This window comes from Telopea speciosissima, chromosome 5 (assembly GCF_018873765.1).
Source record: "Telopea speciosissima isolate NSW1024214 ecotype Mountain lineage chromosome 5, Tspe_v1, whole genome shotgun sequence".
NCBI lineage: Eukaryota > Viridiplantae > Streptophyta > Magnoliopsida > Proteales > Proteaceae > Telopea > Telopea speciosissima.
In genome coordinates this window covers 40,125,059-40,140,681 of record NC_057920.1, presented here as the reverse complement: position 1 = coordinate 40,140,681, position 15,623 = coordinate 40,125,059, and the positions used below count along the sequence as shown (strand labels likewise).

The window sequence follows — 15,623 nt, the reverse complement described above, 5'->3', positions numbered from 1 at the left end:
TCATCGCCGCCTCCTCTAGCAACTTATCCATGGCTTCTGCTGCTGCCTCCGGAGCCCCTCACTCTAGTAACCTCATAAGCAGCTCCAAAGCATCTCCAAGAATTCTGGCCATGAGGCGTATGAGCAAGAGGTTAGCAGTCCAATCATGAGGTTTTGAAAGAATGTCACTTCAGAGTATAAACCAAATAGAAGTGGTGAGGAGAGAAACCGGATGAGAGTGGAATTCCATGGTCCAGTACTCCATTCATGAGTTTCTTAACCCATTAACCACTGTGTCTGCATCACCAGAATGTCCACTTGCGGTTTCCTTTGGTAATTGTTGCCTCTCTTCTCTATGGATGCAGATCTCAACGAGAGGGAGAGGAGCTAGCCATAAAATGCAAAATCTGATTGTTGTGGACACAATAAAGACGGGGTTTATTTCTATTCCATTAGAAAATTAATTGCCAGGGAGTAATGGAAAAGGAGAAGCATCAGCCATTGGTGGCACTAGGAGTCTGTCATTGGTGATGACTCTGATCTCTAGTTATTGGATCCTAGGGAAAATCAGAGGTGATTTATGTTTGGTCGATTTGGGGAAGAGCAAAGGGGTCACTTTACCAAAGAGCCCTCAAGTGTCAACATTTCAGACCTAATTGAGCGAGAATAATCTTAGTGAAAAAAATTTAGAGGATGCTGCTGAAATATTATTTCATTGTTGCTGATGGGAATAATACTGTTGTTTCTTTTCCTTTCCCCTCATTTTTTCTATCATTCCTCTTAAGCTCTTTGTTTTTCAAATGACAGTCATCTGAGAAGGTCCTCATTCTCGATTATATGGATGGAGTTCGTTTAAATGACATTGAATCTCTGGAAGCTTTAGGTGTTGACAAACAAAAGCTTGTTGAAGAAATCACTCGTGCATATGCCCACCAAATTTATGTTGATGGATTTTTCAATGGTGACCCTCATCCTGGTATCCTCTATGTCCCATGCTTTTGAATTATTTTCAGGATAGTCATTCTCTCCAGAAACTTTTATATTTACTTTGTAGTTAATTTGACATGTTCCAGATTTAGTATGTTGCTTATTAATGGATGCTTTGCTTGATACCTTCTTGTAGGGAATTTTCTTGTGAGCAAGGAACCCCCTCATCGCCCCATTTTACTGGACTTTGGACTTACAAAGTCATTGTCAAGTTCTATGAAGCATGCACTTGCAAAAATGTTTCTAGCATCTGCTGAGGTTTGTACTATGCATTTTTTGTTGTTAACAGAAGAATGTCAAAAACTTTTTTTTTTCTGCCACCCGGGGGTTGGGGGGGGGGGGGGAGAGGCCAACAAGGATCACTTATGAAGAAGGGTAGTTTATACTGGTATAAACCATTTTCCTTGCATTTTCATAATTAAGGGTACCATTTATTGTATATGCTGTTATCATGTAGATACAGAAATGGGCTACCATTGCTTTTTGTTTGTGCATCAGTAGATTGTAGTTTTAGACAAGTAAATCCTTGGTGTTTCCATTGTTAATGTTATTTTTTATTGGTAAGGATCTATGGTGTTTCTTGATTATTAATAGTTTCCAGAAAGAAGTTGGAAATCATCGAAGGTGAAAAATATTGTTATGTCATCGGGTATTTGGTGCAGCCAGCTAGCGGTAATCCCAGAGTAGGAACGAAGGGTTCGATTGTCTGTAACACAGGCCCAGGTCTAAGGGTTTATCAAATGATCTAAGAGCTGAGAAGCCTGCTGGTTATGAATTTCCAGCAGCCTGTGATGGGGAGAAAAGAAGGGGAATAAAGGTGGAATTGTGGAAAATAGGGGTGGGGGAGAGAAGGTAAGGAACAAGGGAGATTGATGGGATAAGGAAAAAAGGAAGAGGAGAGAAAAACTAGAGAGAGAGAGAGGAGAGAGAAGGGAGAGACGAAATCGAGAGACACGTTTCCACTAAATTTCTTTATTTCTTCTCAACTGATCAATAAATGTGTACAAGGAAAACGAATCCTCTTATTATCGAACTTCCTAAAATAACTAAACTAACTTAGAAACATGTAATAGGACTCTTCTAGAGACTTACTTTGCTTCATAACACTTTCCTATGATGCCGAAAGAATGGGCCTCACAGGATCTTCATGCCATCTACTAGTTAATGTTCCATTAAACTCCCTAACACGACATACCAATGGGCCCCACTTAAATAAAACAGTATAATACTACTCTTAACTTCACTTAAAAAAAGGAAAGATTAAGAAATAAAAAAATTATCGTATACATCTAGGCCTACACTATTAGATTACAACCAAGATGCAAAGTATCACGCCACATCCAATGGTAGTGATCATGCACCCGCATCAGTATTACTAGAAATGGATAACCAGAAAGTAGTTAGTTGTTTCCTTGTCATGAAAGTTTTTAGCTATTTAACAAGGACAAAACATTTCTCATCTCTGGCAGTGTCCACACCTGTCAGAGACCAACTTGCAATGTAATCAAAACTGCTAGAAACTTTTTCCCTCTCCTTGTCGTTTTGAAGGAGGAAAGAGGAGTGACAGTGATCGAGAGAAAGAGATTCCCTGTGCAGAAAACATAATTGTATGTGTTCGCATCAAAATGAAACACAATTGTCTTAAACACCTAGTAGATTTCCTACAAAGAAAATATTGTTGTCGTATTGGAACTTGCTCAATCCTCCAAGATAGGTTAACATCTTTTGGTGATGATAAAACATAAACACCTAGGCAACAGTCTGGAAAACTGGACACCTTGGTGATGAATCTAATGGTCATGATGGGTTTTGGGAATACTAATGATTTGTTGAGTGTTAGAGGGCGGTCCTTGGTGCAACGGTGAGGTTGCTCCATTGTGACCAAGTGGTCACGGGTTCGAGTCTGGAAACAGCCTCTCTGCGAAAGCAGGTAAGGCTGCGTACATTATGACCCTCCCCAGACCCCGCAGTGGTGGGAGCCTCGTGCACTTAATGATTTGTTGAGTGTTGAAAGGTTGATACATTCCCAACAAGCTCAAGAAGAACAATCGAAGAAGCAAGCAAACATCAAGCCTGTGCTGAACTGGATGTATCAAGCAATCCTCATTTGTAGAGCAATCAAGAAGTTGATGGTCACAACATACAAGCTTCATCAAGCTAAGGTTATTCAAGAAATGGACGAATGCCACTTGGAACAAGCAACGCACATCAGTGGAATGAGGTGATCAAGACCAAGCTTCAAGTGACCATAGTATTAGGTAATTACTTGTAAATTCATTTATAGTGCTATGTATCACTTAAGTCGTCTAGATTCCCTTTATGATGTATATTAAGTCACTTAAGATGACAAGGGAGTCAACTAATCTCTTAGGAGATAAGTTAATAGTTGAAAGTATACCAGAAACAAAAGAAACCAGTGACTAGAACCAGAGAAAGAGAAAGGAGAGGAAGTAGAATGGCGAGATGGAGAAGATGAAGGGTTGTGCGATAGACTGTATATCCTATCGCACCTGCCACCTCTTTTATTTATTAATTCAATGGACTCATAGTAGTTAACTACTAAGAGTCAAATACCTATTACATACTATGAATAAAACTCTTCTTAGCTAAGCTTAAGCCTAAAGTCTAATTACAATGATTACAATAGAAAAGATAAACATTAACTCTTAGACATGATACTATGCTGTAAGGTTCATGGACCTCGCAAGATGATACAGAGTTTAACACTCCCTCTCAAGCTGGAGTATATATTGTTAGAGTTATTAGCAGGGAAGTACTGTTTTCTCTTCCCCCGACCCGAATTTTTTGTATTGTATACTAGGGGCATTTGCATCTTTTCGCATGTATTAGGGCTTCCATATATGAGTGTATAAATAGGAGGCGTGTGGGTCTATTTTGACCTAGTCATGAATATCGCCCTTTCTCTCTTGTCTTACAGGTTTGAGAGTCTCTCTTGTTCCTTCATCATATATATTTCCCATACCCAGCTTGGAACAACCACTAAGAAATGCAGGCAGGACCAGAACCTTCATGAACTATATCACCAAGCTGATTGCCAGAGTTAACAAACAGAGATGAGGTCACCTTCTGCATCACCACATTTCTTTCAAAGCGACAATCTACCTCAATATGTTTAGTCCTCTCATGAAAAACAGGATTACTGGCAATATATGTTGCAGCTTGACTATCACAATACATCTTCATAGCTTTAGTGACGGAGAACCCCAATTCATGTATGACTGACCTCAACCACATCAACTCAATTACATTGTGAACCATAGATCTATACTTAGCTGCAGCACTCAACCGTGCCATAATAGTCTGCTTCTTACTCCTCCCGGACACAAGGTTACCAACAACGAAGGTGCACTAACTAGTAGTTAATCTTCGATCGTCGGCAGCACCAGCCCAATCAGTATTAGAGTAATCCATAATATCCGTGTGACCATGACGACAATAAATAAAACCTTTGCCAGGAGCACCTTTAAGACCTCAAAATCCGACAAGAAGCATCCCAATGAGCATATTTTGGACTCTCCATAAACTGACTAATAAGTAATAACTCCAACTGCAAAGGAAATATCTAGATGGGACAGTTAAATAAATAAGTTTCCTAACCAGTGTTCTATACCGATGTTTATCCACAAACTCTTTGTCATCACACACCCTAAGGTTCATGTTTGGATCCCAGTGAGCATATAGCCCAACATACCGGTCTCAGATAGAAGATCTAGAACATATTGCCTTTGAGACAAACTGACCCCTTTCTTGCAACAAATGACTTCAATTCTCTAAAGATACCTAAGCACCCCTAAGTCCTTCATTTGAAAGTGCCGATGAAAATATGCCTTGACCTCTTCAATGCTAGAAGAGTCATTACCAGAAACTATGATATCAACATACACAACTAGGATGACGACCTAATCCCCCTGACGAACGAACACAAATGATAAGAGAAACATTGAGAATAACCATGGACACCAATAACTTTACTAAAATTATCAAACCAGGCATGGAAGACTGTTTTTGCCCATATAACCTTGTGAAGATGGCAAACCTTATACGCATTCCCCCCTAAGCAACACACCCTGGAGGTTGCTCCGTATAAACTTCTTCCTCAAGGTCACCAAAAAGAAAGACACTTTTGATTGAGCTGAAATAGAGGCCAATCAAGATTGACAACCAAGGAGATAAGAACTCATAAAGAATTAATACGCACTACTAGAGGGAAGATCTCAAAATAGTCGACACCATAAGTCTGAGTAAAGCCTTTTGCAACCAAACGAGCTTTGACTCGCTCAACGGAGCCATCTGGAAGATATTTCATTGTGGACACCCAACGAAACTTCACAAGATCCTTCCCTAAAGGAAAGTTAATAAGACTCCAAGTCCAACGATCCAACAGAGCATCCATCTCAACATCCATGGCATGTTTTCAATTAGGATGCAACAATGCTTCTTGATACTTTGTATAGACAGAGATAGTAAATAAAGATAAGGCAATGTTGCGAAGTAAAGGTAGAAGGTGAGAGACACAGTAACAATTTGAGAAACAAGGTTAGCAATATGAGGTTGTTGAATACAAGTATGAGTACCTTTACGAAGAATAACTTGCAAGTCAGGAGATGGAAGATCCCCAGCTAAGGAGTATGATGAAGTAGAGGGCAGTTGCGAAGGAGCAGCTTGGTTCGATGGAGTAGACTTGGGACGGTGCTTGTAGACCTGCAACTATTTAGCTTGAGCACTATCATGGAAAGAGCCAGTGAGTGGAATGAAGGCTGCAATTGGTGGAGGCAGTAGATCATCAACATCCATCTGACGGCTCTCAGAAGAGAAGCATGGTGTAGATTCAAAGAAGGTAACATCAACACTGACAAGGTATTGACTGGAAATGGGATCATAACATTTCTAACTGTTGTAATATGGGTTCAAGGGTATTTTTGTAATAGGGGTATTTTAGTCCTTGTGCCTATTCTAGAATGTTCCTCATTATTATAAATAAAGAGAGGCTGTGATCGTAATATCATACGCCATTATTCCATTCTCAACATGGTATCAGAGCTAGGATCTACATCATGATCCTAACCCTAATGCCAACCATCCCGAAACCCTAGAACTTATTTTCCCTTTCTCTCTTTCTCGTTTTTTGTGCCGACAGCCCAACCAACTTTCGTCGCCACTCTCTCTCCTCTCGGTTTTTTCAAGCACCGCCACCACCGCCAGAGGCCTCCTCTCTCTCTCTCTCTCTCTCTCTCGTCTCACTTTCAGCGTCACCAGCCGCCGCCCTCGTAGTCACTGTCACAGACCTCCCTTTCTCTTGATCGCGAGTCCACCACACCCTTCCACCTCTTCTTCCTCACCCTTGGTGGTGTATTATCTCCCACCAAGGGGCCTTATACCTGCCATGTTTTAAATCCCTTTTTTCAGTGGGATTTTTTGATGTTTTATTTTGGGATGTCTTACAGGTGTTGATGATCTATTGATTGAGTTATTTCTTGATAATCAACTATGACTGATTCTAAGATCACCACATCTACCGGATATGAAGGAGCTAATCAGCATGACTTCCTTCCGGTCCCTTCCAGCCCCATTAAATTAAATGGGAGCAATTATTTGATGTGGTTGAGGTCTTGCTTTCTAGCCATTGGTTCCTGTGGTCTTTCAGGTTATATCACAAGGACATTTGTTATGCTTACTGAAGCTGATCCTACTCAAGATAAATGGATGACATCCAACTTTCTCGTGAGTCGTGATGTCATATCTCATCAACTCCATGGATCTTGAAATTGCTGGTGGCTATCTCCTTCTTGATACTGCTACCAAAATTTGGAAGACGGCCAAGGAAGCTTGCTCCTAGATCAGTAATACTACCCAATGTTATGAACTCCGGCAGAGAATACATGCTACAAAGCAATAGGAGTCGTCTCTTTCCCAATATTACTCTAATCTACGTAGCATGTGGCAACAGTTGAATTGTTATGGGCCCCCTTCACTGCTATCTGTGATGTTGATGCTACTGCCTTCAAAAAGTGGGAAGTCGGTCTTCGTGTATTTGACTTCCTTGGTGGACTGAATATTGAGTTTGATTAGATTCGGGCTCATGTCCTAAACTGTGATTTATTCCCTACTCTTGAGTAAGCATATGCTATGGTGCAATCAAAGGAAAGCCGTCGCACTGCTATGGTTCACCCAGTTACCCAGGAGCGTTCTGCCTTCTTCACCAACCCACAACATTCATCCCATGGGGTACTCTCTCATGGTACTGATGATCGTTCCATTACTGATCGTGTACAGGTGAAGTGTGATTTTTGTGGCAAGGAACAACATACTAAAGACAAATGCTGAAAATTACATGGGCGTCCCAATGATACCCAAGGACGTGGGCAGGATCGTTCTTCTACAACTAGAGCTAATCAGACTTCATTTGAGGACACCACATCAGACTAGCCTCTATCTCAGGAGGAATTTCAGCATCTTCGTCATCTCATGACTCGGCTTGACATCTCTTCTTCATCAGCACCTTCTGCAGCCTCTGCTACCTCTTTGCCAGGGACCTCTGGTCCATCTTCATCCACCCCATCAGGTATTCCCTTTGGTGGCCAATGTGCCTTGGTCATGTCCACCTTTTAGATAATTGACTCGGGTGCCACTGACCACATGACTGGTTCCTCTTCTCAATTCTTTCAATACTTTCCATTGTCAAGTAACAATAAAGTCCGTGTGGCTGATGGGTCAGTTTCCTCTGTTTCAGGGAAGGGTACCATTAAGTGCAGTCCTTCTTTATCTCTTTCTTCTATCTTGCATGTCCCCAAATTTTCTACCAATTTACTTTCTATTAGTAGTCTAACTAGTGATTTGCATTGCAAAGTAACTTTCTTTCCTAACCATTGTGCTTTCCAAGTCTTGGAAACGGGTCGTACGATTGGCAGTGGTAAGGTGGTTGATGGTCTCTACATGTTGGATAGTTCTCCATCATCCCAATCAGCTTTGGTCTCTCGTTCTGACTCATCTGCATCTGCCTTGGCCGAACTACATAGGTGACATCAAAGATTTGGCTGCCTTCCTTTAGGAGTTTTATCTACCTTATTTCCCAGTTTAGTAAAAAGTTGTAACCCAAATGATTTTTTTTGTGATGCTTGCATCTTTGCACAACAGATTAGAGATATTTATCCGGTTTCAAATAGTAGAAGTTTAAATCCATTTGGTTTAATTCACTCTGATGTGTGTGGCCCTGCCTGTTGTGTTTCTACTTCTGATTTCCTGTGGTTTTTTACCTTCATTGATTGCTTTTGTCATACTACCTGGGTTTACCTTATGCATCAGAAAAGTGATGCATCCTGCTTTTAGTTTTTTCACCAAATTATTCAGACTCAGTTTGATGCCAAAGTGAAAATTTTGAGAACAGACAATGGAAAAGAATACATAGATGGGTCGTTTCAGAACTATCTGTCTACCCATGGGATAATACACCAGACATCTTGTGTGGACACTCCAGCCCAAAATGGTGTCGTTGAAAGGAAGAACCGGCATCTTTTGGAAGTTGCTAGATCTCTTATGTTTACCATGATTGTTCTTCCTCGTTTTTGGGGTGATGCAGTGATTTCTGCTGCCTACCTTATCAACCGGCTGCCTGCACGAGTACTTGTAGCTCGCTGTCCCCTTGAAGTCTTATTTGGGTCCTTTTCCATTGTAGTGCCACCTAAGGTATTTGGGTGTGTTGTTTTTGCTTGAAATCATCACGTCATTGGGAAATTTGATCCCAAGGGACTTCATTGCATTTTTTTGGGTTACTCTGCTACTCGGAAAGGATATAAGTGCTATCAACCACCTACTAGGAATTTACTAGTCACCATGGATGTAGTTTTTCGGGAATCTGAAGTCTATTTCTCCATCCAAGAACCTCCCTAGGGGGAGACTATAAGTGAAGAGGTGCCTCTCATCAAACCATTGGTGGATGTTTATGTGCCCACAGTAGAAGATACATCCATAGAACTTGAGGATGGTTTAACTGGAGCAGAACAAGAGCAGCCTTTGATTCTGGGGGAGTAGGAGCAGACTTTAATTCAGTAGGAGGCTGGGGAGCCCAATACCTTGAAGACTTTCTCTCGAGGAATGTGGCATAAAAGAACCACTACCACTGCTCCCACTCAATCGGCACTACCTGTTCCGAGTTCTCATTCTGGTAAGTCTGCATCTGATCCTTCTCTTGACTTACCAATTGCTATTCATAAGCCACAAAGAACCTGTACTCATAGTATTAAATCTCGTTTCGGAAGGCCATTTCGGCCAGACCGAAATTTCCGAGATACCAACATCGAAATATTGTATTTTCTATGAGTTTTGCTTGGCCATTTGTGGGTGTAAAATGCCAAAATGACTAAAATAACCAAAATTTCGATGAAACAATGCATTTTTTAGAACGAAATTACCGAGATTTCCGAAATTTCCAAAATATTGCATTCGACTCGACCGAAATACTCGAAGTATTCGAAATTTCGACTGAAACAAAACGAGATTTTGAACTATGCTTGTACTAAGCATCCCATTTCTAATGTTGTTTCATATAATTCTCTTTCTTCTTCTTTCCATGCCTTTATTTCCTCCTTGTCCTCTGTTTCTATTCCTAACACCTGGCAGAAGGTATTAACTAATTTGAGGTGCAAGGAAGCGATGAATGAAGAGATGAGTGCCCTGGAAAAAAAAATGACACCTGGGATTTGGTCTCACTTCCTCCAGGTAAGAAACCCGTTGGCTGCAAATGGGTTTTTTCTGTAAAGTAGAAGGTTGATGGATCGGTGGTGAGATACAAGGCACAACTAGTGGCTAGAGGCTTTACCCAAACCAATGGGATTTATTGTCAGGAAAAGTTTGCCTCAGTTGCCAAGATGAATACTGTCAGGGTAATCATTTCCTGTGTTGTTAACCAAGGATGGGATCTTTAACAACTCAATGTGAAGAATGCATTTCTTCATGGGGAGCTAGAAGAAGAAGTGTATTATGGAAATCCTGTTAGAGTTATTAGATATTTTGGTCTAAGGGTATTTTAGGAACTGGTTAAGTTCTAGCAGTCCTATTATGTATTTTCTTTCTCTTTTACCTTTTACCTTTTACCTCCCTAGGGAGGTGGATGTAATATGTTTATTATTATCAATGAATCAATATAGCTGTGTGGAGGAGACTCACACACACAACGCTTACAACCGTAACACCTTCTTCTCTTCTCCCTTGTTTCCTTCTTCCTCTCTTCTCTTCCTCTTTCTTCTTCAACCTTCTCTTCTTCTTTTCCTTGCAGCTCTAACCTAAAACTCAACTTGGTATCAGAGCTCTCAGGTTTGAGAGTCGTATCCCTCTTTTTCTGCTCCTGTTTTTTCTCTCTTTGGAATCCCTTAAACCCTAGGATTCCAAAGAGGAGACCTCTATGTGAAACAGCTGTGAAGGAGTATGGAATAGGTTCTTTACAACCTATTTAGTTGTTTGAGGTCCATCTTTGAGCTTTATCGAAGCTCTCTTGAAGGCAACCTCGCGAAGCAAGAAGCAAGTTGTTGTTGCCCGGTCTAGTGTAGAAGTTGAATTTCGGGCTATGGCCCATGGAATATGCAAACTTTTGTGGCTCTAGGGACTTCTTCAAGACTTATGTGTTGGTGTTGAACTGCCTATGCGATTTTATTGCGATAGCAAATCAGAAATAAATATTGCACATAATTCAGTTCAACATGATAGAACCAAACACGTTGAGATTGATCGCCACTTCATCAAGGAGAAGTTAGATCAAGGAGATATTGGTGTCCCTTTTATTCAGTCCAGTGAACAATTAGTTGATATTCTCACTAAGAGAATTCGTAGTAAGAGTTTTTGTTCTATAGTTAGCAAGTTGGGCATGTTTGATATTTATGCACCAAGTTGAGGGGGAGTGTTGTAATATGAGTTCAAGGGTATTTTTGTCATAGGGATATTTCAGTCCTTGTACCTATTCTAGAATGTTCCAAATATTATCATAAATAAAGAGAGGCTGTGATTTTAATATCACAAGTCATTATTCCATTCTCAACAATAACCTTTCTGAGTGTGATCATAACTAAGAAACACATACTTGGTAGCACGCGGAGATAATTTATCAAGTACAGGGAGGGCGAAGGTTGTGAACAAAGCATACCAAGGTACTAAAACTCGGAAATCGGTACCAACTCGACCTTTGGAAAAACCGAGTCGAGTCGAGATCTCGTTGAGTTGGTGCATTTTTTTTTTCGACTCGAAGCTTCAACTTGGTGGGTTTTAGACCTAGTTTGGGTCTGAAACTTGGTATTCAGCCTATTTTAGGCCATTTAAACACAATGGCACTATCAGATTTTGCAAAAACAAAGGCCAAATATGAGTTTCACTTCGGACCATAGGTTGGTAGGCGACGACGTACTAAAATACCCTACTCTACACATAATTTAGTAATAGAAAGCAATCAAAACATTCAATTAATGTAAAAAATAACTTAAATAAGTATTAGAAATGTTAAAGTGTACAATACATCAATCTTTAAACAAATGTTACATAAAATGTGATATGTTAATGTATTCAGTCCCAATACGATCCATATAAAATTCCCATGTCATAGTGTTGCTGTAGTTTTGCACATAGTTTGTCACAACACTCATATTAGTGTTGTCATCAACATATTCCAAGTCCCTTATCCTAGGGTATAGAAGAGGTGGTTGCCATGAAAAAATAGATTTGGGGAAAAATAGTTTGTCTTTGAAAAATCCTTCAAATTTGTGATGAATCTTGAAGATGTGTAGTTGAATCCTTCAAATGTGCAGCTGAATCACCTCTCCCGAAGGTCAAGTCTTGAAATCCATAGGTAAAATGAAGAAGGAGCTTCAAATGGGGAAGAAGAGAGTAGTGTTGGGAGCTTTGGACAGAACTCGACCGAGATATGTCGAGTTCTGTCGAGTTAGGTAAGTAAATCAAGAGGTAGATGGGTCGAGTTCTAGGTCAACCCGAGATCCAAGATCTCGTTGAGATAGTGTACTTTTTAATATCGTATTGGAACTCGACTCAGTTTCTCAAAATAACTGAAATCTCGCTGAGACCTCGCGAGTTCTCGAACAATGAAGCATACACAACCAAACACACATGGGGGCAAACAAAACAAAGTAACATTAGGAAAAACAACAGAAAATGGAGACTAATTACCATGCACAACAGATGGCATGCGATTTATTAAATAGCAAGCTGTAAGAACTACATTAGTCCAAAGGTATTTAGGAACATGCATGTGAAAAATTAAGGAACGGACAACCTCTAGCAGGTGGCGGTTTTTCCGTTCAGCAACATCATTCTGTTGAGGTGTACAAGAGCAGGGACTGGCTTGAAGAGACAGACGAAACCAGCGAAAGACAGGTTTGAGTAGCCTTTGTAGACTGTAAATAATAAGAGAAGGAATAGAATAAGAGAGAAAACGAGAGAGAGAGAGGCGATAGTTTGTGCAACTTGGGATTTGCAACTTAATGTTGGATCTCCCACTCTTTCAATATATATAATTAACCAAGGGCATAACAGGAAATAAGAAAAAGAAAAATAAAACATAATACCTAAACTACCCTAACCATCTCGGTATTAGCACCTGGCGCTAATACCATAGTTGTCACGGCGTCACGGCGATCCAAGTCGGTGGAGGGGTGTCACGTCGATATATCGACATGTCGCCCGCCATGGCAACGCCATGGCGAGCATGTCGACTATGTTTTATTTTTTATTTTCTCTATTTTTAATGTGTTAATAGATGTATACTCGAGCCATGTTTTAGTTTTTTCTCTATTGTTTCTCAAGTTTTAAGAAGAAAATTCAGAAATCGAAGAAGAAATCGAAGAGGGAAAGAAGAAATCGAAAGAAATCGAAGAGGGAAAGAAGACAGGAAGAAGAAATCGAAGAAGAAATCAAAGAGGGAAAGAAGAAATCGAAAGAAATTGAAGAGGGAAAGAAGAAATCGAAGAGGGAAGAAGAAATCGAAGACAGGAAGAAGAAATCGAAGAGGGAAAGAGAGACAGGAAGAAGAAATCAAAGAGGGTCGCCATGGCGTAGGTCGCCATGCAACCCTCTCCAGCGCCAGGACGCCATGGCGTGGCGACGCCATGGCGTTGCCATGGCGACGCCATGACAACTATGGCTAATACCGAGGCTTACATAGTTTTAACTAACACTCCCCCTCAAGCTTGAGCATAGATGTTAATCATGCCCAGCTTGTTACAAATATAATCCACTCTTGCACTCCCAAAGACTTTGTAAAAGCATCTGCAAGTTGCTCTCTTGTATGAACATGATGATGAGAAGTCAGCCCTTGTTGCAGCTTTTCTCGAACAAAATGACAGTCTACTTTGATGTGTTTCGTTCTTTCATGAAACACAGGATTCAAAGCAATATGGACAGCAGATTGTTTATCACACCATAATTGTATCGGAGAATCTTCTAAAAATCCAAGCTCAATCAATAACTGTTTCACCCACATTAGTTCACAAGTAGCCTGTGCCATGGCCCGATACTCTGACTCTGCATTGGATCGAGCAACCACTGTCTGTTTCTTGCTCTTCCAAGACACGAGGTTCCCTCCAACAAACGTGCAATAACCTATAGTTGACCTCCTGTCAACTGGAGATCCCACCCAATTAGCATCTGAAAAACTCTCTATCCGCCTATGGCCATGATCACTATAAAGGAGACCACGTCTAGTAGCCTTTTTGAGGTAATGCAAGATATGCACAACTGCCTCACAGCGAGACATCCGAGAAGTAGACAAAAACTGACTGACCACACGAACAGGAAATGCAATGTCAGGCCGAGTCACTGTTAGATAATTCAATTTCCCAACAAGCCTCTAATACTTCTCAGGATCACCTAAAACATTACCATGGGACTATCTAGAGGTTTAAAGCCCAACATCCTTGTTTCTGAAAGAAGATCAATAACATATATTCACTATGAAAGTGAAATTCCTTTCCTTGATTGAGCCACTTCCGCATCCAAGAAATACTTCAATTTTACCAAATCCTTGGTCTGAAACTTTTTCTGCAAATGCACCTTCAAGTTCTCAATACCAGAAGCATCATCTCCTGTAATAACAATATCATCTATATAAACAATAAGAATTATTTTCCCTGCATCAGAATGTCGGAAAAATATTAAATGATCACTACCACACCATGTTAGCCCAAACTCTAACATAACTTCAGTGAACCGGCCAAACCAAGCCCGAGACTGATCTTACGCACCAGACCAGACTCCCTCTAAGCAACAAACCCAGGAGGTTGCACCATATAAACTTCCTTTTGAAGATCCCCATGTAGAAAAGCATTCTTAACATCTAACTGATATAAAGGCCAATGATGAGTAGTAACAAGTGAAATCAAAATACGAACAAAAGTAAGCTTAGCCACAAGAGAAAAGTATCGCAATAGTCCACACCATATATTTGGGCATAGCCCTTTGCCACGAGTCGGCCCGTCAAACGTGCCAAGGAACCATCAGGGTTCACCTTTACCACCTAAACCCAACGACAACCAATAGCCGATTTACCTGAGGGTAAGGGAACAAGATCTCATGTCTAAATTTCCTCCAACGCCAACAGTTCCTCATTCATACCAGCTCGGAAGCTAGGCATAGATAATGTCTCTGCAACAGATTTAGGAATAGGATGATTTTCAACAATGGTCAAACATGAGTGGAAGGTAGAAGAAGACAAACCAGAATAGGACACAAAATTAGAAATAGGGTGTTTTGGGTACAACTCCGAACACCTTTACGAAAAGCAATAGGAACATCAAGATCAAAGGAAGTATCCAAGGAAGGAGAAGTACCTATTGCAAGACCAGCCGGCAAAGAAGATGGAGCAAAAGCAGCTGAATCGGGTGGGGCCCAAACTTTCCATAGGTGGCGTTGGTACACAATAGGAGGTGGCGAGGGTGGTGTCGATGGTGGTGAAGTAACTTGTGGAACTGGGTTAACAAGAGACTGAAGAACATATATTGGAAGATCATCATCCAACTCGGAAACAACAAAAGAAGATTCATCGTAAGGGGAGGATTCGAAGAAGGAAACATCAGCAGTAACAGTATTTCTGTAAGTCAAATTAGTAACAACGATAACCTTTCTAGGTGCGAGAATAACCAACAAAGAGACACTTAAGAGCTCTAGGATCCAACTTCAAAACACCAAGACGATGATCACGAATAAAACAAGCACTACCAAAGACGCGTGGTGGTGAAACAAAGGCGTAGAAGGAAATAATAAAGAATAAGGAATACCACCATGTAAAACAAAGGAAGGCATGCGGTTAATAAGGTAATACGCAGTCAAAACAGCATCTGCCCAAAAAGTTTTAGTCACTTTCATCTCAAACAAAAGAGACCGGGTGACCTCCATTAAATATCTATTCTTCTTCTCTGCTACACCATATTGTTGTGGAGTGTTAGCACAAGAGGACTGATGAATAATACCACGTAGAACCATAAATTCAGTAAAGGGAGCAGAAAAATACTCCTTAGCATTATCATTACGCAGAATACGCAAAGGAGTCTGAAATTAAGTATCAATCTCATTCACAAATGCACAAAAATTAGAAAACAACTCTAAACGATTTTTCATTAAATAAATCCAGGTAACTTTGAAATAGT

General features: G+C 40.5%; 1 protein-coding gene across 1 annotated transcript in view; it reads left to right on the top strand.

Annotated features, from left to right (window-relative positions):
- LOC122662974 (protein ACTIVITY OF BC1 COMPLEX KINASE 8, chloroplastic-like) overlaps positions 1–15,623 on the top strand; it is a 69,766-nt gene that overhangs the window by 44,947 nt on the left and 9,196 nt on the right. Inside the window, exons 8-9 of the mRNA XM_043858681.1 lie at positions 787–955; positions 1,103–1,224. Of these exons, the coding sequence (XP_043714616.1) occupies positions 787–955; positions 1,103–1,224 (291 nt within the window). The remainder of the gene's footprint in view (positions 1–786; positions 956–1,102; positions 1,225–15,623) is intronic.